The sequence below is a fragment of the Telopea speciosissima genome, chromosome 9, assembly GCF_018873765.1.
Source record: "Telopea speciosissima isolate NSW1024214 ecotype Mountain lineage chromosome 9, Tspe_v1, whole genome shotgun sequence".
Taxonomy (NCBI): Eukaryota; Viridiplantae; Streptophyta; class Magnoliopsida; order Proteales; family Proteaceae; genus Telopea; species Telopea speciosissima.
The window spans coordinates 51,327,213-51,348,897 of record NC_057924.1 but is presented as its reverse complement, the minus strand read 5'-3'; the positions used below and the strand labels follow the sequence as shown (position 1 = coordinate 51,348,897).

At 39.1% G+C, this 21,685-nt stretch overlaps 2 protein-coding genes across 5 annotated transcripts in view; one reads left to right on the top strand and one right to left on the bottom strand.

Annotated features, from left to right (window-relative positions):
- Positions 1–270: 270 nt before the first annotated feature.
- LOC122640751 lies at positions 271–18,483 on the bottom strand. Of its 2 annotated transcripts, none has more exons than XM_043833996.1 (8): positions 18,474–18,483; positions 4,559–4,669; positions 3,801–3,867; positions 3,653–3,711; positions 3,454–3,546; positions 3,187–3,326; positions 954–1,008; positions 271–593 (listed from the first exon to the last, which is right to left on the bottom strand). In XM_043833996.1, the coding sequence occupies exons 3-8, from the start codon at positions 3,865–3,867 to the stop codon at positions 432–434; spliced, it is 576 nt and encodes a 191-aa protein (XP_043689931.1). In that variant the 5' UTR covers positions 4,559–4,669; positions 18,474–18,483; the 3' UTR covers positions 271–431. The 2 variants fall into 2 exon arrangements, with proteins under 2 accessions (XP_043689931.1, XP_043689932.1); XM_043833997.1 differs by having other exon boundaries at positions 271–590.
- Positions 17,515–21,685, top strand: part of LOC122640749 (disease resistance protein RUN1-like) — a 49,390-nt gene continuing 45,219 nt past the window's right edge. For all 3 annotated transcript variants that reach the window (XM_043833994.1, XM_043833993.1, XM_043833995.1), the window contains exon 1: positions 17,515–18,005. The gene's annotated coding sequence lies outside the window, so the exon portion shown is untranslated. The remainder of the gene's footprint in view (positions 18,006–21,685) is intronic.

Genomic DNA, 21,685 nt, shown 5'->3' with positions numbered 1-21,685 from the left:
TCACATACTTCGAAATGTCGTCCTGCTTGATTGTTTCATGCCTAAGTAAACAATGGTACCGATCAGGGCCAAAAGAAAAATGAGCTAAAGATGCCACTGATTCCTAATGAAGCCTGTTAAGATACAGGAAAAAGTTGAAATCACAAAACATAAAACCTGTATCAACTGTTCAAATTTAACAACCATCTCGATACGCACCAGATGGTAAACAAAATAATCCAAATCTCAGATTGAAAAATTAACTGATGATATCTACAAGTCAAGGGCAGCAAAAGAAAGAATTGACTGGTTCCTGCTGATAACCACAACCTTGGGTGCTAGAGATATATCCACTACTTCACACCACATAGCTCACTGGGTAGACAGTTTTTAACACCCAGATGTTCTCACATCTGCTCTCAGATCTACTTGCATGATCAACATAGGTCTAATTAGTTGGAATAGTTGTTAAATCGACCCCTTTTCCGCTTCTGTTGCTGGAACCGGCCCCTTCTCATCTGATGAGACAATGCCTTCATCCTCTGTTCCTTCATGTTTGCAAACAAAGTATCTAATGTCTGAGCCCTCAATTTAGGAAACACCTTAGCCTGCTTCTGCATAACACATAAATGATCATTATTTGTTTCATCCTTTTCCCTTCCCATTTGATCACTTCACTAACCATCAAAGAAAGGGGGGTGTGGAGAGAGAGAGAGATCTACATGATCGGGTAAAGGCACCACAAAACTACAACTCTCTCAACCTTGAGATAAATTTTCACTCTCATAAACCTATTACAAAGCATGTTCCTGAAATTCCTAGCACTTGTATGCATACACATTTAAAAACTCGAACTTTTCTAGAAAAGTTTAAGGGGGAAAATGGCATTTGCTTGGTATTCAGTAAACATATACAATACAGATAAAGCTAACAAGGCATGAACCCTGTGTTGCAGGGTTAGTGTAAAAATATACCTTCCCACCAAATCCTCCCCGAGAAAACCTTCTATGAGCTAGTGGGGCTCCAGTCCTGCACAAAAAGTAGAGTACACTTGAAAAAACAGGCCAACAGAAAAAAAATTTGGTGCACTGGGTGAGAATACAGCTTCTTATATTAGAAATCCCAATTGCATCAGGTTATGGAGTGGGCTTACCTTGGGGGCACCCTACTGCTTTTAATACTATAAAAAAGATGAGACAAACCAGCATTTAGAAATTATGATAACGATAGAGAATTGGAGATTTGCCTCCCCGCGTGAATTTTCATCCAATAATATGAAGGAGGTCCCATAAACTACAGTTAGAGATCTCTCATACTGGGGCATCTCTCTCCGGCGAAAGAAACATGAAAACATTCAAGTTCAAGAAACTCCAAACACATAAGCTCCAGAGACCAGAAGCACCAACAACCAACGCCATACTTTCCCGATAGTCCAATAACAGGAGATTTCTCTTCTGAGCAACCCCCACTTACAGCTCTACACCATGAAATATAAAGGAAATGAGAGCATAAAGCTTCAGCAAGGCCTAATAGCTGGAAAAGGTCCTCCATCAACGTACAAAAACTTCAAGAAACTTCAAACACATAAGCTCCATGGACCAGATTCACCAAGAACCAATGCCGTACTTCCCGACAGTCAAATAAACAGGAGATTTCCCTTCTGAGCAACCCCCATTTACAGTTCTACACCATGGAATATCCCAAAGGAAATCCAATAGAACGTAAAGCTTCAGCAAGGCATAATAGCTGGAAAAGGTTCTTCATCAATAAACAAAGTACCTTGGGTGCATTGTATCAAAAAAGGTTGCTACTCACTTACATATCATTGTGAACATGATGGAATCACTATTCTACCAACTCACACTACTCCCACTAGGAATTCAAGCTCTTCTGCCCAGTATTACCCGTATTGCTATTTCTGTTTATTTTTTCAAGTACAAGATGCTTCCTTTACGCAGGAACTGTAAAACTGAAAACTCCCACATTCAAATCACACCATTTAAGAGCAAACAATCGACACTATCATCTACAATTCACAAACTCCCAGTTGTCTCTTTAGTGTGCAAAACATCACAAACCCCAGCACCACAATAATGTTCATGTGGGCAAACAAAGCTGCAGCAGACTTGCAGCATGCTCCAAAGGAAATGAGGAAAACTTGATAAGACTGTAAAAAACCTTGAACCAAGTTCCTAGAGCAACCAAATTGCTGCACAATCACACTAACGAACACGTGACAATGGTGAATGAGCATCCTGAGCAAAATATCTCCCAGATGCACAGAAAGAGCCAGGAATCAATTAATAAAAGAGATGTAGAAGCTAGAATGGCTGAACTGAGAAAAGATGATTGGGAAAATTTGGCTGCCCCAAGAAGAATCATTGAATTGGAGGTTCATCAATTCTGACTGTTTAAATAACAAAAAACAGGTTTCTCCCACGAGCATTCTACAAAAACATGACACCTGCCATAGATCCATGAGAATAACCCTTAAAGAACAAAGATTCATTACACAAACCAATATAGTTCCCCATGAGCTCAACCGTGAGGAACCTCAGATCACCACCCAGTTGAACAATGGTAGAACAGGAAGTGGATTAATTATCGTAGGTTGAAGAGAGCAGCCTAGCATTCATAAATATTGCTTTTCACAGTGCACTAAAGTGTCTCCTACATTTAACTCAGGCCTCCGAAACCATTTTTGTGATGCATCTCTTCTTCGCATTTGATAGCAACCCTGACCACCATAACACCAATCCATCATTGCTATATCCAGCCCAAGCAACATTCTCCAATCTCATGGAGAGTAGGTTAACCAGTACTAAATGCATCAATCACTTTCCAAGCTAAAGAGACACTCTCCGCAACACTGATAGCCAACATTTGAAACTACATTTCTTGTGATAATATGCCCTGCTTAAAGTCGTCCTTTCCCAAAACCAACAAAACATTGAAGGATCATACAATGACTCAACAGCTCCATCAGTACAAGCCATGTATACAACTCGAAGCAAATGGATAAATATCTCATTAATGATAAGGAACCATGATTTACCTGCAAATAGGTAGGAAACATATTCCTCAATCTCAAAATATTCATTTAAGGTAATTCACCAAAAAAAATATTTATTTAAGGTATATATTATTGAATATCAAAATATTTAAGATTTTTAGCACAAAATAATAAACTAAGGACTCTGGGGCTACCTTGGCTTATTCCAATTAACCATCCTATTATGACCAAGAGCTCTGGCACAAACCGGAGCAGCCGCAGCCTTCTTGGCAGCCTCAGTGGCCAGAGGAAACTGATTCCCCTGGAAATTCGACCTTCTCTTAGCAAGAGCCCCCTGCAGGCATAATAACAAAACACAGATGCCAAGATTAATAAATGTTGCCTATAATCAGTCGGGTACAGAGTTTAAATAGATCTATTTGAGATTTAAAAAAACAATGAAGTCCATTCAGTTGCAATACCTGTCTAACAGAAGATCTGGAATCCATAAAACGGCGCACTTTTGATGCATTCCCCTTGTTAGAACCAGCATTGAAGAATCTTTTGCTTTTATTCTGCAGAGCATATTCCCATTTGTAAGATAATAAGAAAAGAAAACTCATCTGTAGCAAAATAAAATAACAGATTATAATGATAAATTTCCAGGGAAAAGCCACTCACTGAAGCCCTCTGATTTTTAACTTTGAAAGAAGATTTCTTGGACATCTTGATGATATCATCTGCATTAGTAAAAAACACAGATGGTCATGGAACCACAGATACTATTATCGGAAGAACTCTATAAAATTTCATACAGCAACCAACATACCTAAGGTCATGGCCATTTTCTTCTCTGTAAGAGCAATTGCTTCGCTGGTCATCGGTTTTGTGGCCATCTGAAAAACAGACAAAAATTAATTAACAAAGTTTCAATATAAAACCATATATGTAGAATAATTGGCATAGAGGTGATACACAAAAGTTCTTGCCTAGCTAATACAACAAGAAAAGAATTAAGTAAAATTCAGAAAGAACAGGCAAAGAAAATATAGAGACGAGTCGTTCCAAATCTGACAACAGCCCAAGTTGCATATGAGAAAGAACAGGGATAGAAATTAAAAAATAAATAACTTGTGAAAAACAAATTGAATAGAAATTGAGGTAGAAACGAGTAGGCGTAGAACAACACCAAGTCTCTTTTCTTATCTAAATAATCAATAAGAACGTCAAAATTCAATGCGCAGAAGATAAACAAAACTTCCAGGCCAAAACTGTTACGCATAACAAAACCATCAGGAAATAACTTAAGAAACCCACAAATATGTAGCGAGCCAAATCTTTTCATCAATTAACTAGCGCATTCAAATCAAAGTTGCCAACTTTTATAGAAAATTCACTATGAAACCCTAACGAGATATTTCGCCCGAATACCCAGAACCAACAAAACTGAGAGATGAAAACCCGATGCTTTCTCAAAAAAATAGAGACGAGAATCAAATAAACGGGAAAGATCTCCAGCATCGAAAGAAAGAAAGAATGAACAAGCGAAGATTAAACAAATTAAAGAACAAAGGAAGAAGACTATACATCTTTCTGAAACTAATTCCGCAATCTGAAGGAACCGCGAACTCTTCTCTGAATTAAGGGTTAGCTAGCAAGGGTTTTGCCTTTCGAGGAGCGAAGGAAGAGGCAGAAGAACTGCCGCTAAATCAACGATCTCAGCGTTCAGGAAACGCGTACGCACCGTTTCGGAGTTTCCTCTCTACTTACAGGAACGTATTAGTTGTTAACTTGTTATCGAGAAAAACACAAAAAAAAAAAGGGTTTTTAACAAATGCCCATTTGTCGAAATGTTCTCCTACAACTTTTTTAATTATAAATACCTTCCTACTTAAAAAGCATTGTAATATTATGGATAGGAGGAAGCTTGCAATTAGAAAAATTGTAGGGGGCGATTGAATAAATGGGCATTTTCAGGGAGGCATTAGTTAAAAACCCAAAAAAAAAAAATAGTAACATATTATTAGTGTGAATTCAGATGCCCTCCACAATATTCAACAATTAGAGTCGATTTCCCACCATTCATAGGATGTGGTCTCCGCATCGTGGGAGATGACACTGGTGGATAAGGGTAAATGTCATTGGAAATGATCGAGACTCTATTATTGTCAAGGTATCTAATGTGTTTATGACTTTATGCACGTGTGGTACTAAGGCTCTTCATACCCAAAAAAACAAAAGTAATCCTATCAAATTTTAGAAATAATTACCCCCAAAAAAAACATTTAGAAACGGTTTGATCGGGATTTTTTGGGTTTGTTTGAGAACTCATTGAAATAAACCAATTGGTTCTTACGATTTTTCGACAAACCATAGAAATTCACTGGTTTGATTTGATGGTTTTCTTTATTTTTTTTGGATGATGATGATGATAATAGAATTATCTCCTCAGGTTCTCTGTCTAGTTGAGTTCCCTAATGCCTCTAATAAGAGGGGGTGGATCTTAGTTAGTAAGTTCGGAAACCGCAATTGAACGGGAACGGATACGTACGGCAATTAAACGGACTAGACGGTAATAATACTTTTCAAAAATCCGACTTCATAAAATGCATACGGTAATAATACGGTATGCGTTTAATACGGATATAATACGGCATAGATGGCAAAAATACTTTAAAAAAAACGGACATATATTCATTATATAACATGCATTCACCACCTAATAAACAAAATAATATCATGATTTTATTAACTAAAATAAACACAATAATATAATATGCTATATAACATCTCTAAGATTATCATTTAACATACCAAAATATCAATAATCTACAAGAAATGAATGTAGATTGTCTGAAAATGACATGAGCAAGTTGAAAGACCAGAGAAACAAGAGGAGAGTACAAGACTTAAGTGCCGCTTTGTTGAACGGAGATGACGAGGATGATTGGAGATGGAGGGCGGCTACTTTTGCCTGCTACGGTTGGATGTTCAACGCAAATCGAAAGGGACGAAAGGGAAAGTGAAATCGTTTCCCTAAATTCTAATCTTTTGGGTAATTTTTTTTATAAAAAAACGTATAATACACGTATTATACGAGTATAATACGTGCTTGATTAAAAAACGCATTTTTTTTATAAAAATACGGAAAAATACGGGGACGGAAGTATTATACGGTTAAAAATATGGGGACGCATATAATACGCGTATGATACGCGAATTTACTAACTAAGGGGTGGATCCCACTCGAACAGTGTGTTTGGGTAGCGGATAAGGTTGTCATTTCCACCACCTATGAGAGGAATCGGACAAACTATACCAAACATGGAACCTAAGACGATAAAGATCCCATCAATTTACCAAAGGAAAAGAAAAAGACAATAGGAGCACCAACCAACTTGTCATGGTTAATATCAACCACAAGGCAATCCACCTAGCTCTCAAATTTGGTGTACTATTAAATCACCTAGATTTCGATTTTGTTTGATTGATTTTCGGTCAATTAACCTTTAGGTCTGAATGTAAACAGATCAGATTCGGCTGAAATAGTACGTGCTATATTTGCATCCGCATCCGATTAGCTTTTGAACGGATTCAGATAGTACTAAATGAATACGGACACGGATTGACTTATCATGGTTATTTTCATGTTGTGCAAAATGTTAATAAAGGATAATATTAAAGCCTTGTTTTGTGCGGCCATTCATCATCAATGAGTAAATTCCCAAAGTTGGGTTGGTCAAAAAATTTTAAAATGAAATGAAAGGATTACTTAGGGAGAATAGTAGACTAGAGAAAGGGTTATTTTTTATTTTATTTTTTTGATAAACGAAAGGGCTAATTTAAAAATAAAATAAAATAAAAGAATATAGTTCTCTGCACTAGCAGCACAGGGTACCATCAGACACATTGGGGTGGGGGAAATGACGCCCCCCACCCACCCACCCACCCAATGACTCAAATCCCATCCCTATTCAAATGCGCTCCCGGACACAGAACTTGTGCCGAAAGAGAAAGGGAAAATTACATGATTAACTACTTTTGGGTTTTCATTTACAAAACTGTCCACCTTATGTTTGAGTTAACAAAAATAGACAAAAATAAGTTAAGGTTTACAAAACTAGACAAAATAGTGTCTCTCCCTCCCAAACTTATTTTTTTAGACATTTTTACCCCTGTCATTCCTTTTTCACCCAGACATCCTCCGTTCCCTGCAACCCTACCGTTGTCCCAACCGTCGCTATTCTCTGCTACCCCAATTCAGAGGGGAACTACGAAGAATGAAGGAGAGTCACTGTTTTGTCTCGTTTTGTGAAATTAAACTTGTTTTTGTCTATTTTTGTTAACTCAAACATAGGGTGGTCAGTGTTGTAAATGAAAACCCAAAAGTTGTTAATCATGTAATTTTTCCAAAGAAAAATATATGATAAAAAGAATATAGGATAAAGGTTAATTTGAAATTGAAAAAAAATATATGACAAAAGGAATATAGATTAAAAAGGGGCAGATGAAGAAATAAAAAGAAGTTTTAATGGAAAAAAAAAGAATCGTGGGACTGCTACACATGTGTGGTAGGAATGTTCCTGCTACAGCTGATGGCAGCCAAGGAAATAGAATAATTCACTACCCTTTTGGGTTCATAAATATCCTCTTAGGTTTTACTATTTTCCAAAGTACCCTTGAAGATCCCATTTGCTTGATTGCCGTAGGAGTAACACAAACATTCCTACTATCCATGTAGCAACAAAATTTCATTCATGGTATTGGAAGGGGACCAAACCATCTCTTACTTGAAGTCGTTTACTCCAGAGTCCAAACCAGCGAGGGATGTTGCAGATTGCGACTATGGGCAAAGATGGGACGCAATCAAGGTTTAAAATCAAAATCATGGACGAAATCAATCAGAGAGGATTCCGATCCAAATCGAATCAAAATTGTCCTGAATCACTTCAAGAATCAGGAAGCTATTTTATGAAAAAAAAAAAAAAACGAATCGACATAAGAATCGCGAATCAGCCCATGAATAGATCTGATTCAAGATAGATTATGAAGAAAATGAGTAAGAATTAGCTTTGATGAAGCTGATCACTCCAGAGGGGAATCTATCCACTGCCAAGAAGTCGGCTAGTTAAGACCTCGAACTAGCAAGAAACAGACACGAGTCGTGAAACGACAGAGGAAGGGGTGGAGCTCGATTTCGGACAAGACTTCAACTCCAACAAGGAGTCTATAACTTCAACGCAAGTAGCGACGGGAGCTTTGAGCCAAGTGTGCAATTTTTTTGACCTTTCGCTCTCTCTTTCTCTTCTCACTTTCATTATTTTTTTCTTTTACTCGATGGAACCCTAAGAGGGAAAGGGAAGACGGTGGGGCTAGGGGTGGGTTCCGGAAATAAGGGGAGGTGATACGTAGGGGTTTTGGTGTTTGCTAACAAAGTGGAGTTGAAGGGTTTTAGCAGAATTTTTTTTTTGGTTCACTGTCACAGCGGGAGAAGAAGGGAGAAAATGGTTACGTGTTGGTCTCGGAGGGCTGCCCTATGACAGTTTTTTAATAAATCATAGCACTCGGTAGGGAAACAAATATTGGATTAAGAGAATGAGAGAAGTTGGCAGGGAAGGAGCTGGATCCTTCGACTTTGATACTAGCTTGAAGGTTTTGAATAGGATGATAAAGGATCCTCAGCATGAAAGATGGGGATTTGACTGATGGGGTCACTTCTCTTCAACCCCTTTTGATATCAAAAGGTGGGGAAATTTGAATGGTTGAATCCTCAACTTATCACAAAGAAATGAGAATTAAGATGTACAGAGAGACCTTTAAGAAGAATATCTGCAAGTTTATCCTTAGCCGAAATAAACTGAACTTGTAACTCATGAGAGGCAATTTTGTCGCAAACAAAATAAAAATCGATCCCGACGTGTTTCATCTTTACATGGAATACTAGATTTATTGTTGTATTATTATTTTATAGAAGCACTTTTGGGTCAAAGCACTTGTTTCAAAAAGCACTTTTTCAAGTGTGTGTCAAAGTTTCAAAATTGTGTTTTGTTTCATTCCCTCCTCTATTTTGTTTGAAATTGGTTGTACTCTCTTGTGTGCAAGAGGCTAGAATTGAGCTCAAGAATAGTCCCACATTGGTTGTGGGAGAGTTACTTGAGGGGTATATATATAGGATTGTTTCCTTAAGGTGTGAGCCTTTTGGAGAGGAAGACACCCTACTCTCTAGTGTGTGGGGGGGTCCTTGGGGTGCTTTTGAATCGCGCGCGCGCGCGCCGCCGAGCCGGGCCGAGGTCGGGGTCGGGGTGTGGGTGTGGACAAAACCTTATAGGAGTTTTAATGTTTTGTTTAAAACTCGATTTGGTTCATCCATACGGTTGAACCACACTTGTCTATTCGTATATGAATAGTTACACCCCCTCCCTGTACGTGGAGGTATACATACGGTCACACCTCTCATGAAAGGGTACACCCCTGTACGTATATCACCTGTATTCATACGGATGTATCCCTTCATGAAAGGGTACTCCAGTATTATATATATACACCATGTCATGCCTGTTTTTGATATAGAAAACAGAGACGTATTGTCCCTGCCACAGTCCGTTCCAGAGACAGATACTGTATTTTTGTTTAAGTATTAAGAGGGTCGTATAGCCGTTTGATATCCCTGGTACTCGTATTAGGTTCTGCAACCTATACGTTTAGGAGTTGTATTTATCTTGGAGGGTAAGGTGCAAGGTCAACCCCGTTGCAGAAGAGGGGGCATCTAAATCCTTAAGGAAAGTATCTTTCAGATACGACTCAACTCGGTTGTCCGTGCTTCTTTCTTTCTGGTTCGTTTCACTCTGCAACTGGTGTGCAATAACAGGTATTTCTCTATTTATGTATATCTGCTTTGTCTTACAGTATATGCCTAACATAACAATCTTAAGGATTTAGATCTTATTTGGCTTATTTTCTGTGTAAGACTATGGCTGGGAATAATACTGTGGATACTACTGCTACTGTGGACCTTCCACCTACTGCTGCCGCTGCCCAAAATACTGCTGCTACCATACAACCGAGTATGGAGAAACTGAGAATAGTCTCAGAGTTTGATAAGATAGCACAGTTCACCGGGCAGAATTTTAAACGGTGGAAGCAGATGATGCTATTTGCATTAACGCAAATAGGGGTGGCGTTTGCATTGACTGATCCCAAGCCTCCGGATAGTGAGGATATTGATCTCGATATGAAGAGGCTTGCTTGGATCGAAGCAGATTTTCAATGCAAGAACAGGATTCTGAATGCTCTGTCGAATGAATTGTATAATGTTTACAATTCCTTTGATCATGCCTACATGATTTGGAATGCTTTGGTCAACAAATATACTCGGAAGATGCTTGGCTTAAAGAAGTATGTGGTGTCAAATTTTCCGAACTTCCGGATGATCAAGGTGAAACCATCTCTTCTCAAGTAGACAGATTCCAGTTATGGTTGGGAATTTGGCTAAAGAGAACATGATTTTACCAGATCTGTTTGTCACGAGTTCTTTAATTGATAAACTACCTGACTCTTGGAAGGATTTCAAAACTACAATGAAACACAAGAGGAAGGACTGGTCCTTTGATCAGGTGGTAGTTCGCATCAAAATAGAGGAACGGAACCGCATTAAAGACAAAGGTGAAAAGCCCATTGGATACATTCGATCCAATGCCCATCTGGTGGAAACAGAGAAGAAACCAAATCTTAAGAGGAAAGGCAATCCTGTTCAGAAAAATTCAAACTCAAAGAGGAAGAAAGGAAATTGCTTCATGTGCGGCAAGCCGGGTCACTTCAAGAAAGACTGCAGGAACAAGAAGAAGGTTTTGCCGATAAGGCAAAAGTCAATCTTCTTGAAGAGGAAGTCTTTGCAGCAATGATAATCAAGTATTTTTGGTTGAAAAACCAAATGACTGGATAATAGACACAAGCTACGAGGCACATCTCGTGGGGACCGAAACTCTTTTTGAGTTATTCTATTTTTGATGATAAGGTCTATATGGGCAACTCTCAGTCAACCAAGGTTATCGGCAAAGGAAAAATTACTTTGAAGCTCTCTTCAGGAAAGACACTTGTTTTGGACAATGTCTTTGCATGTGCTTAAATAAGACGTAATCTTATTTCAGGCGCTTCTCAACAAGGCAGGAATGAAGTTACTTTTTGAGTCCGACAAACTTGTAGTTCGAAAAATGATGTATTTGTGGGCAAGGGGTATCTTAGCGATGGTTTATTTGTACTAAGTGTTTCGGAGATAATAAAAGAAAAGCCTAGTGCTTCTTCCGCTTACTTTATTGATTATTATGATTTATGGCATGGTAGATTAGGTCATCGCAATGCATCTTATATTTCTTATATGCATAAGAAAGGCTTAATAGACAATCATATTAAGCAACCATTGACAAAGTGCCCCACATGTGTGGAGGCAAAATTCACTAAAAGACCACATAGGTCAATGGAACGACAAAGTGGCCTTCTTGATTTGGTGCATAGTGATCTTTGTGACTATAAGTCACTTGAATCTAGAGGAGGTAAAAAATATGTTGTTACATTCATAGATGACCACTCTAGATTTACCATGGTTTACCTTCTTAAGTCCAAGGATGAAGCAAGTAATGCTTTTATATCCTATAAGGCAGAGGTGGAAAATCAATTAGGGAGGAAAGTGAAAAGGCTTAGAACTGATAGAGGTACTGAATACTCTAATCTTTCTCAGTTTTGTGAGGACCATGGTATTATTCATGAGACCACCGCCCCTTATCAACCTGAGTCTAATGGGGTGGCAGAAAGGAAGAATCGAACATTGAAGGAAATGATGAATTCAATGCTCATAAGCTCAGGGTTACCCTGGACATGTGGGGGGATGCCATGTTATCGGCATGTTATATTTTAAATAGAGTTCCGCACAAGAAAACCGGTTTGTTACCCTTTGAATTATGGTATGGAAGAAAACCTACCATAAAGCATTTAAGGGTATGGGGTTGTCTAGCCAAAGTGGCTATACCAGAACCAAAGAAAAGGAAACTAGGACCAAAGACATGTGATTGTGTTTTTGTTGGATATGCACTCACAAGATCGCATATCGATTTATGGTTATTAAAACCATAGATGATGTGTTTGACGAAAATGATATCATTGAGTCAAGGGATGCAGAATTCTTTGAGAATGTATTTCCTCTTAAGTCTAACCTATTAGAAAGGAAGGTTGATAGTAGTGTATCATCTTTTGGCCAAGAAGTGTCAAAGAATATTGAACCTATATCTAGTGATTCAAGTCAATTACGGAAGAGTAAAAGGCAAAAGAAAGCTACCTTTTCGGATGGTGATTGGGTTGTCTATCTTTTAGACAATGATCCTTTATCATATAAAGAAGCGGTGACATCTTTAGATGCCGTGTTTTGGAAAGAGGCCATCAAAAGTGAACTAGATTCCATTTTAGCCAATCACACATGGATATTAGTTGACTTACCTAAAGGTTCCAAAGTGTTGGACACTAAGTGGATATTTCAAAGAAATTGAAACCAGATGGATCACTAGATAAGTTTAAAGCCCGGTTAGTAGTAAAAGGCTTTAGACAAAAGAAGAATATAGATTACTTTGACACATTTGCTCCAAGAGCAAGAATAACTACTATACGAGTAATGATGGTGTTGCATCTATGTATAATTTGGTTATACACCAAATGGACGTGAAAACAAGCATTTCTAAATGGCGACTTGGTAGAAGAAATATACATTAAGCAACCTGAAGGTTATGTTGTGCCTGGACAAGAACACAAGGTATGTAAGTTGGTTAGATCACTTTATGGACTCAAACAAGCTCCAAAACAGTGGCATGAGAAACTTGATTCGGTACTTGTGTCGAATGGTTTTCTCATAAATGATGCTGATAGGTGCTTGTATAGTAAGTTCAATAAAGGCAAAGGTGTGTTCATCGTACTTTATGTAGATGACATGTTGATAATGGGAACGAGTTTAGACATTGTAAAGCAAACTAAAGGTTTCTTAATGTCTAAGTTTGAAACAAAGGACATGGGGGAGGCTGATGTAATTCTTGGAATTAAGATCATCAGAAAAGAAAAAGAGATTATATTATCCCAATCCCATTATGTTGAAACCATACTAAAGAAGTATGGTTATAATGATTTATCATCGGTTAAAACACCTTTGGACATTAATTGTTTTTTACAAAAGAATTTGGGGGAACCTGTCTCCCAAAAGAAATACTCACAAATCATTGGTTCAGTTACATATCTAATGAACTGCACCAGACCAGATATCGCTTTAGCAGTTGGGAAATTGAGTCAATACACTCATAATCCAAGTATAGAGCATTGGCATGCTATGACAAGATTATTGCGATATTTAAAGGGAACGATAGCCTATGGCCTTCACTACAGTGGAAGACCAGCCGTGTTAGAGGGCTATTGTGATGCTAATTGGATTTCAGATACCAAGGAAACATTAGCAACTAGTGGATATGTTTTCACACTAGGCGGTGGAGCGATTTCGTGGAAATCGGTAAAGCAATCCTGTGGTACAGGATCCACCATGGAAGCCGAGTTTATAGCTTTGGAAAAGGCGGAACCGCGAGTGGCTCGTAACTTTGATGGCGATATTCCATTGTGGCCAAAACCATTGCCTTCGATATCACTTCATTGTGATAATCAAGCGGCAATAGCTAAAGCTAAGAATAAAATGTACAATGGAAAGAAGCGCCACATCCGCCTAAGACATAATTTTGTACGGCAATATATTAATGAAGGAACAATAGCTATTGATTTTGTGAAATCTGAAAGCAACTTAGCTGATGTTTTCACAAAACCGTTGCCTACAAAAATAATTCATGATTCATCTAAGGGAATGAGCTTAAGGCCTGTGACATAGGTCATGTGATGGACACCCAACCTATGTGAAGAGGTAAATTCCTGAATTAGGTTCAAAGGGTACAAACGAAGTCACTGGATGACCTGTCTAGTACTACTACATTTTTTGCTCATTCTAGGTAGATAGGAAAAGTAGTACCACCACAAAGTAAGGAGGATGAGTCTTATAGACTCTTAATCTAGTCGGATCTCATGTAAAGTGGGGGTGTGTTAACTGTGGTGCACACTATGGACTGACCTAAATAGATGTAGGAGGTGAGGCCGTCTCACCGATGAGAATTTTATAGGCGAATTCTCTAAACATCTATGAGACCAGGATAGGGGACAAGGCCGCTTAAAAAATGTCCATCTTTATAAAAGGGATATCACAAACGGTCGACTAGTAGGATGTGGTCAGTGAACTAGTCGGCTACACCGATGAGGAAAGGTTCAAGAAGTCTGACTTCACCTGTACTCTGTGGCGTAGTTCATCAGACCTAGTGTAGGTTCAAGTCCTGAAGACACCTGCAACGATGTGTCCTACTATGTCTAATATACTTATCACTCGATATGTATCACTATTTTGAAACTTGTGGGGGAATTGTTGTATTATTATTTTATAGAAGCACTTTTGGGTCAAAGCACTTGTTTCAAAAAGCACTTTTTCAAGTGTGTGTCAAAGTTTCAAAATTGTGTTTTGTTTCATTCCCTCCTCTATTTTGTTTGAAATTGGTTGTACTCTCTTGTGTGCAAGAGGCTAGAATTGAGCTCAAGAATAGTCCCACATTGGTTGTGGGAGAGTTACTTGAGGGGTATATATATAGGATTGTTTCCTTAAGGTGTGAGCCTTTTGGAGAGGAAGACACCCTACTCTCTAGTGTGTGGGGGGGTCCTTGGGGTGCTTTTGAATCGCGCGCGCGCGCGCCGAGCCGAGCCGGGCCGGGCCGGGCCGTGGCCGAGGCCGAGGTCGGGGTCGGGGTCGGGGTGTGGGTGTGGACAAAACCTTATAGGAGTTTTAATGTTTTGTTTAAAACTCGATTTGGTTCATCCATACGGTTGAACCACACTTGTCTATTCGTATATGAATAGTTACACCCCCCTCCCGACGTGGAGGTATACATACGGTCACACCTCTCATGAAAGGGTACACCCCGTACGTATATCACCCGTATTCATACGGATGTATCCCTTCATGAAAGGGTACTCCAGTATTATATATATACACCATGTCATGCCTGTTTTTGATATAGAAAACAGAGACGTATTGTCCCTGCCACAGTCCGTTCCAGAGACAGATACTGTATTCTTGTTTAAGTATTAAGAGGGTCGTATAGCCGTTTGATATCCCTGGTACTCGTATTAGGTTCTGCAACCTATACGTTTAGGAGTTGTATTTATCTTGGAGGGTAAGGTGCAAGGTCAACCCCGTTGCAGAAGAGAGGGCATCTAAATCCTTAAGGAAAGTATCTTTCAGATACGACTCAACTCGGTTGTCCGTGCTTCTTTCTTTCTGGTTCGTTTCACTCTGCAACTGGTGTGCAATAACAGCTATTTCTCTATTTATGTATATCTGCTTTGTCTTACAGTATATGCCTAACATAACATTTATAGATAGATAAGTGGCACTGATATTGTCACATCATAAAACTGGAACTATAAAGATAGGAATCCCAAGCTCACCAAACAAAGAACGGATCCAAGCAAGTTTGGCACAAGCATTAGTCACAACCTTGTATCGATTGAAGATCTAGCCACTGTTTTTTGTTTCTTAAGAGGTCCAAGAAATAAGATTACTACTCATATAAATAGCATAACTACTAGTAGACTTACAATCATCAAAAAAACCAAAAGGGAAGACATTTAAATGAGCTCGTTGGAGCAATTGGCTATAATACCATAAAGTCTTTAAAATAATTCTTCATTATTCCATTGATAATGAGATTACGCATGATACTTATACCACAAGGATAGATGTCATTCAATAGGTAGGCCATATCTAATCTTATCTACACACGGTTACTTGTGAGACAATCTAGGAAGTGATAACCTGTTGTAATAAGAAGAGTTGTACAAGATACGCTGTGGTGATAAGAAGAGTTGTACACACGGTTACCTGTGAGACAATTTAGGAAGTTGTGAGCTGTTGGAGATCACATGACATAAGCCACAGTTAATTGAGATAATATAGGCTCTTCTGGCTTTTTATTTTTAGTCCCGAACATTATCTAGGACCTGGGGAAGTCCCTAAGTTTTATTAAGTTAAAAAATCAATAAAAACAAAATGGGGGACAAAACTCTCCTTACCCCAACCCATGGAGAAAAAATCACTCTCAACTCGAAATCAAATCACCTCACCATTTCCCATTATAAAACTAAAAAACAAAACTGCATACGAAAAACTAAAAGTTCATCTTTTTTTGTATTTTTATGAGAACTAGAAGTTCATCTTTGTCCTCTCGAATAATATGACAAAGATCCTAAGAAATGCCCTTATCTACCAAGAATGTAAGGGAGTCAAAGAGATACAAGTAGAATTAGCCAAATAATCAGTTGCCTGATTGTTTTCTCGAAACAAAAAGAAAAGGTTTGCTCCAAGGAAGTGTCACATCCCACTTCCATAAACTCAGAGAATGTGACTAGGATGTTTACCATCATCCTACTCAGCCTGCCAGGACCTTAGACACAGTGCATTAACATCACAATCTGTAACAATAATCGACAATCAGAGCAGCGGAAGATAGAAGTATAACAGTACATTTAACTCTGGAATCTACTGTGTTATATTTTATTAAAATAAACAAGTCTATCATTTGTTCATGTTCTCTACAAGACAAATGTAATAGTTACATCAAAATACAACCTTTCAACAACTAAAAAAGAGGAGCCACATCCTCAGTCACTGTGCCCTGTAAGCACACGCATCTCAGCCACGATCAACTCCTTGCCCCTCAGGCTTTGGAGTCTACCAATCATCATCGTAGACAGCAGTAGAGGAAGAAGCATCGGTGCCCACTGGCACAGAAAGACCTACATCACAGTCTAAAAGAGGGTGTCCACGTGGAGTGAGCTTCACCATGTTAAATGAGGGATAGAAACATACAAGCATATACAAACAATAGATGATGTGGTGAATGAGTTTATCTGATTATTATTATCCACCTAACGACAAAATTAGGTCTCTGGTAAACATGCTATTGCAACACAAGCGGTACCACTGGACCGGTAAGTGCATCATCTCCCATGTCGAGTTTGTGGCTCCAAATTTCAGATTCGAACAAGAATACTCCAAAATCAGAGTTCTCTTATAGAACTTGAACTCAATCTCGTGGCTACAACAGTTCGCAAACTAAATCAGAGTTTGACTGCAAAATGGAGAAGAAGAGATGGAGTCGGATCGACCTACCTGCGCAAGATAACCTAAAAACCCTTTTTCCTCTTCTACCCAAACCAAAGAATGCCTTGAAACCTCTCTCTTCTCTCTTTCTTTTTTATTTCTCTCTCCTTCAAAATGAAAAACCAAGAACCAATACCCTTGCCGCACCTCCCACCTCGACCAAGCCATTTTGGTTATGGTGGTGGTACCGGTGTTGATGCGTGCATTGTTTCCGGTGACTCCACCGGAAAAGAGACAGAGAATGGTAGGATCATCGATGATGTCAGAGAATAGTACTTCATCTGCCTCCTCTCCTCGTCCTCCTCCATATGATGTGTTTATCAATTTCAGAGGTCCAGATACTCGCACAAACTTTGTCAGTCTGCTCTACAAAGCTCTAATAAAAGATGGAATCAATGCCTACAGAGATAGCGAAGAACTCCGGGAAGGAGAAGAGATTTGCCCATTCTATTGTAAGAGCAATCCGAGGGTCCGATATCTCCATTCCTGTCTTCTCTAAAAAGTATGCAGATAGCAAATATTGTCTCTTGGAACTTGGAAAGATATGGGAGTGTCATATATCTGACGGTCAAACCATTCTGCCCGTATTCATTGATGTTGAGCCACGGGATGTTCTACATCAAACTCTGCAAGTTTTGAGGGATCATTTCAGGAACACCAGAGGAAGTATGATTCTGATGTCGTAAAGAGTTGGAAGAATGCTTTGAAAGAGGTGGGGAATCTAAAGGGATGGTTTATCAAGGGAGACGCAACCATTGAGTAAGTCTTACTCTCCTCAGAAACTTATTCCAAATCGAGTATTCTTCATGTATCATGTTTTTATCTTTGGAGCTTATCTTCTTCTTCCTCCTCTGTAGGATCGCTTAGATGTTTTAAGTAGGTCTATATACATATCACATCTGCCATTGATTAAGTATATTTCTGTGATTTTGTCAGACTCCAGTAAGTATGTCTGTATTTGGACAGATATTAAAATATGAAAGTTGTATATGTAACGTAGAAAACTCGGGCCCCATCGGAAGTGTAACATCCCCCCCCCCCCCACCCCTCTTCCCCCTGGCTGCCCTCTTCTCCTGGAGCTGGGATGCTCTCATGGGCTGCCTTCCTATAGCCTATGGGCCGTTGACAGGAATGACCAAATAAAAAAGGGAAATAAAAGAAAGATTAAAAAAATAAAATTATAGAAACTCAGGCCCATGTTGAACACACACTGCAATTGCAATTGACAGTGTTCACTATGTGTTGGTTGTCATTGTTGTTAACAATGCATCTTGGTGTAGTACAGTCAGTAGAGTAGTAGTGCAGATGGCAATTGTAAGTACAGCATTGTACAATAGTGTATTGGTGTTGCAATAGACCTACAGTGATGTGATAGGGTTTACAATGTTCTAGCACAACTGATAGTGATGGTAGTGTATAGAGTGACAATACAATGATGGTGGGAGTCCAGTGCAGTTACAGTGGTTAGTAGTACAGTATGGACAGTGTTCCCAGTATCCCCAACAGTCATTACAATGTACACAAGGTCTGATTGGGAGTCATCTAGGGGTAATTCTGTCTTTTACAGGTATGGACAACATCACAAAGGCATTTCTGTAATTTTATAGAGTAATATTCATAGACATGTAACAGTCAACATCCAGAGGTAATTTGGTGATTATGTCAGTCATAGAGGTTAGTGGAGTGTTGACACAACACACAGAGGTATTTTAAACATTTGACAGTGTTTTATATGCCCAAGGGCATTCTGGTAATTATGGTCATTGTCTGGATGATTTGATATGCCTACGGCATGATGGAGATAATGTGAATGACATGTAGCATGTATGATGTTATGCCCATGGTCAAGATGATAATGAGGTGCATGAGATCGAATGCATGGATGTATGTAGATAGCATGATGTACATGAGTGGGTGATGCACATAATCATGTGGATAAGAAGAATGCATGCCTCATATCATGGCCTTGATGATGTAGCAAGCCACATACGAAGCCTTTTGAAAGAAAGGAAGATAGAGGGAGAAAGTAGAGAGTAGGTGGGCCCCACAGGGGGCATGTGGGTGTCCCATGTTTGATGAGATGGCAAGTGAGGTGGCTGTTGAGTTGGAAGCTTGACATGGTGCCACGATAGTTCATATATGTACTCTTAGAACTGTGGCTGCCATGTGGCAAGGTGTCAAGGTGGCACATGATGTGACATGAGGTGGCAGCCCATGGGCCTTGAGATGGTGAAGTGGCAGGCCAACATGGCTTATAGCAGTAGCACATTGGGCATGGCATAGGGGGCGGGCGGGCCATTGGACCAGTGGTGTCATGCCAAGGCAGCAGTAGGCATGGGACATGGCACCCCCGTGTGCTGGGCGGCATGCCCATAGAGGCGCCCACGAACATGGGGCTGCCATGCCAGGCCAGCCTTTGGCTCATTGCACAAGGCACCTAAAATGGTTCAGGCATATTATCAAACAGTCGGGGTTCTCTTATACACTTAGGCTCTGTATGGTATCGCTTCTGGTTTTTTTTAGCGTTTTTTGGTCCGGCACACTTTTATGTGTTTGTGTTTTTTGAGCATTTATGGGTCCTGAAATGCTGTATGGTAACCCTGAAAAAAAATGTTTCTGAAGTTTAGAAGAAACAAAAATCTGTATGGGTCGCACTTAACAGAATTGTTTTTGTTGTTTACCAAAAATTACGTAATTCCCACCTTCACCATGGCTTTTATAATTATGATTTTTTTAGCAAAACAGAAGGTATTTACCCCTAGCTTTCTCAGTTCACATTAGAATATGATCTTGAGCTTGTTAGATAGGTTATTGGATAACCTTTCTATCCTGACTAAGATCAATGTGCTTTGACATTTCTTCACCCCCAAAAGTGAGGCCACAAGTAGAACGATAGACTTGAAACTTGAATCTTCTAGATGAATTTGCAGCACATCAATGAAGAAAATATTCAGTTAACCATCTAGTGCTTTATCTACTTGTTGAATCAGATGTCAACAGCTAAGATAAAAGGCCTCAAAAATGTAAACACAACCCTGCACAGAACAGACAACTCAAATTATGTAGAAAACCAGCATGCCTAGATAATCAAACAATTACCAATAATTGGATCAATTATACAGACTAGGAGATTTGTAAACAGAGGATCTGTTTTCAAAGATCTACAACCTTCCATCCTTTAAAAATATATATATATATATATTTCAGAATATTCACAACGCCATAAAAAGTTGCATCTGATCTCACCAATAAAAAACAAAGGAATAGAGAAAACATATTTACTTCTTAAAGGGTTAAACAGAAGCACAGAGCAAAAATCCCATCAGTATATAGAAGTTGCAGTGCATAACATAACATAGTTTGACTTATATCGAATTCAATGGTGAGTTGGATTAAGTAGTGGATGAGTAATCAAGAAAGAACTTCAGCAATGTATAAACGCCCAGAAGAGAGGGAGAGGGAGAGGGGGGGAGGCAAACCTAGCTATTGGATCGCATAACAGCTAATTTGAGAGGACCAGATTGGCGCTCAGCCCACCGAAGAGTGCAGACATTGATACCGAAATCCAGACCTTCTGAGTAGAAACGAGCGGCTCGAGGGACGTCCTTGTGAAGCTGAAGAATCCATCTAAATGAAGCCATTAACGGCCACTTCTCTCTCTCTGTCAAACACGATGATAGACCAGATCTTGATTGTTGATTCTTGAAAGAATGAAAATCAATTAATGTGTATTTTCATTTGTCCGGGAAAAATCCACAACCAGTGCATCAATGGAGAGACGAAGTGAAGTGGAAGGACTTCAAATAGTGCCCATTTGGTGCAATTTCCACTTCCATGTTTTTTTGTTGCTTCAACGCCTCCGAACTTTAACAAAAGCCGCTAAAAAGATGATTTCGTGGAGTGTGTTGGAGTGAGACGATGGAGAGGAGACGAATCCCATCGATTGTAGGAAGTAGAAGAAGATGATTTTAGGGCTTTGCTAGCGAATGTTATGTTTTTAATGGAAAAGCCCAAAATACCCTCACTCACTTAAGTGAAGCTGGTGTTTCTCCGAAAATTTGAAGAAGTGTTTCTGTCATGTGAGAAACACCAATTTGGTGTTTTGCAAATGTGTGCTAAAAGTGTGCCAAGTGCTCAGCTTGTTTAAAAAAAAAAACAAAAATAAACCGGACATACCATGCAGATTTTAGCGTGTTTCTGTTCTAAATAAAGGGAAAAACATAAAAAACACTAAAAAAGAATGTTACCACACAGAGCCTTAGTCTAATTTTTAAGGTGAAAATTCAGATGCTCTCTGTTGAGTAGTAAAGGAGATGTGAAATGCATAAGTTCTAGAGCCTTTTAGGCCGTTAGATTGAAATCCTAGAGGCCAGTTGACGATCTAACAGAGCGGATTGAGGCTCAGAGGTAGTGTTCCATCGATGCGAGCAGCCTCATTG

Excerpts from the sequence above, each read along its gene's own strand:
- LOC122640751 (XM_043833996.1), bottom strand. The coding sequence starts at position 3,867 with ATGGCCACAAAACCGATGACCAGCGAAGCAATTGCTCTTACAGAGAAG. Across the intron at positions 3,547-3,652 it reads TTAAAAATCAGAGGGCTTCA|AATAAAAGCAAAAGATTCTT; the intron begins GTGAGTGGCTTT and ends TATGCTCTGCAG. Across the intron at positions 594-953 it reads GGGGAGGATTTGGTGGGAAG|AAGCAGGCTAAGGTGTTTCC; the intron begins GTATATTTTTAC and ends TGTGTTATGCAG.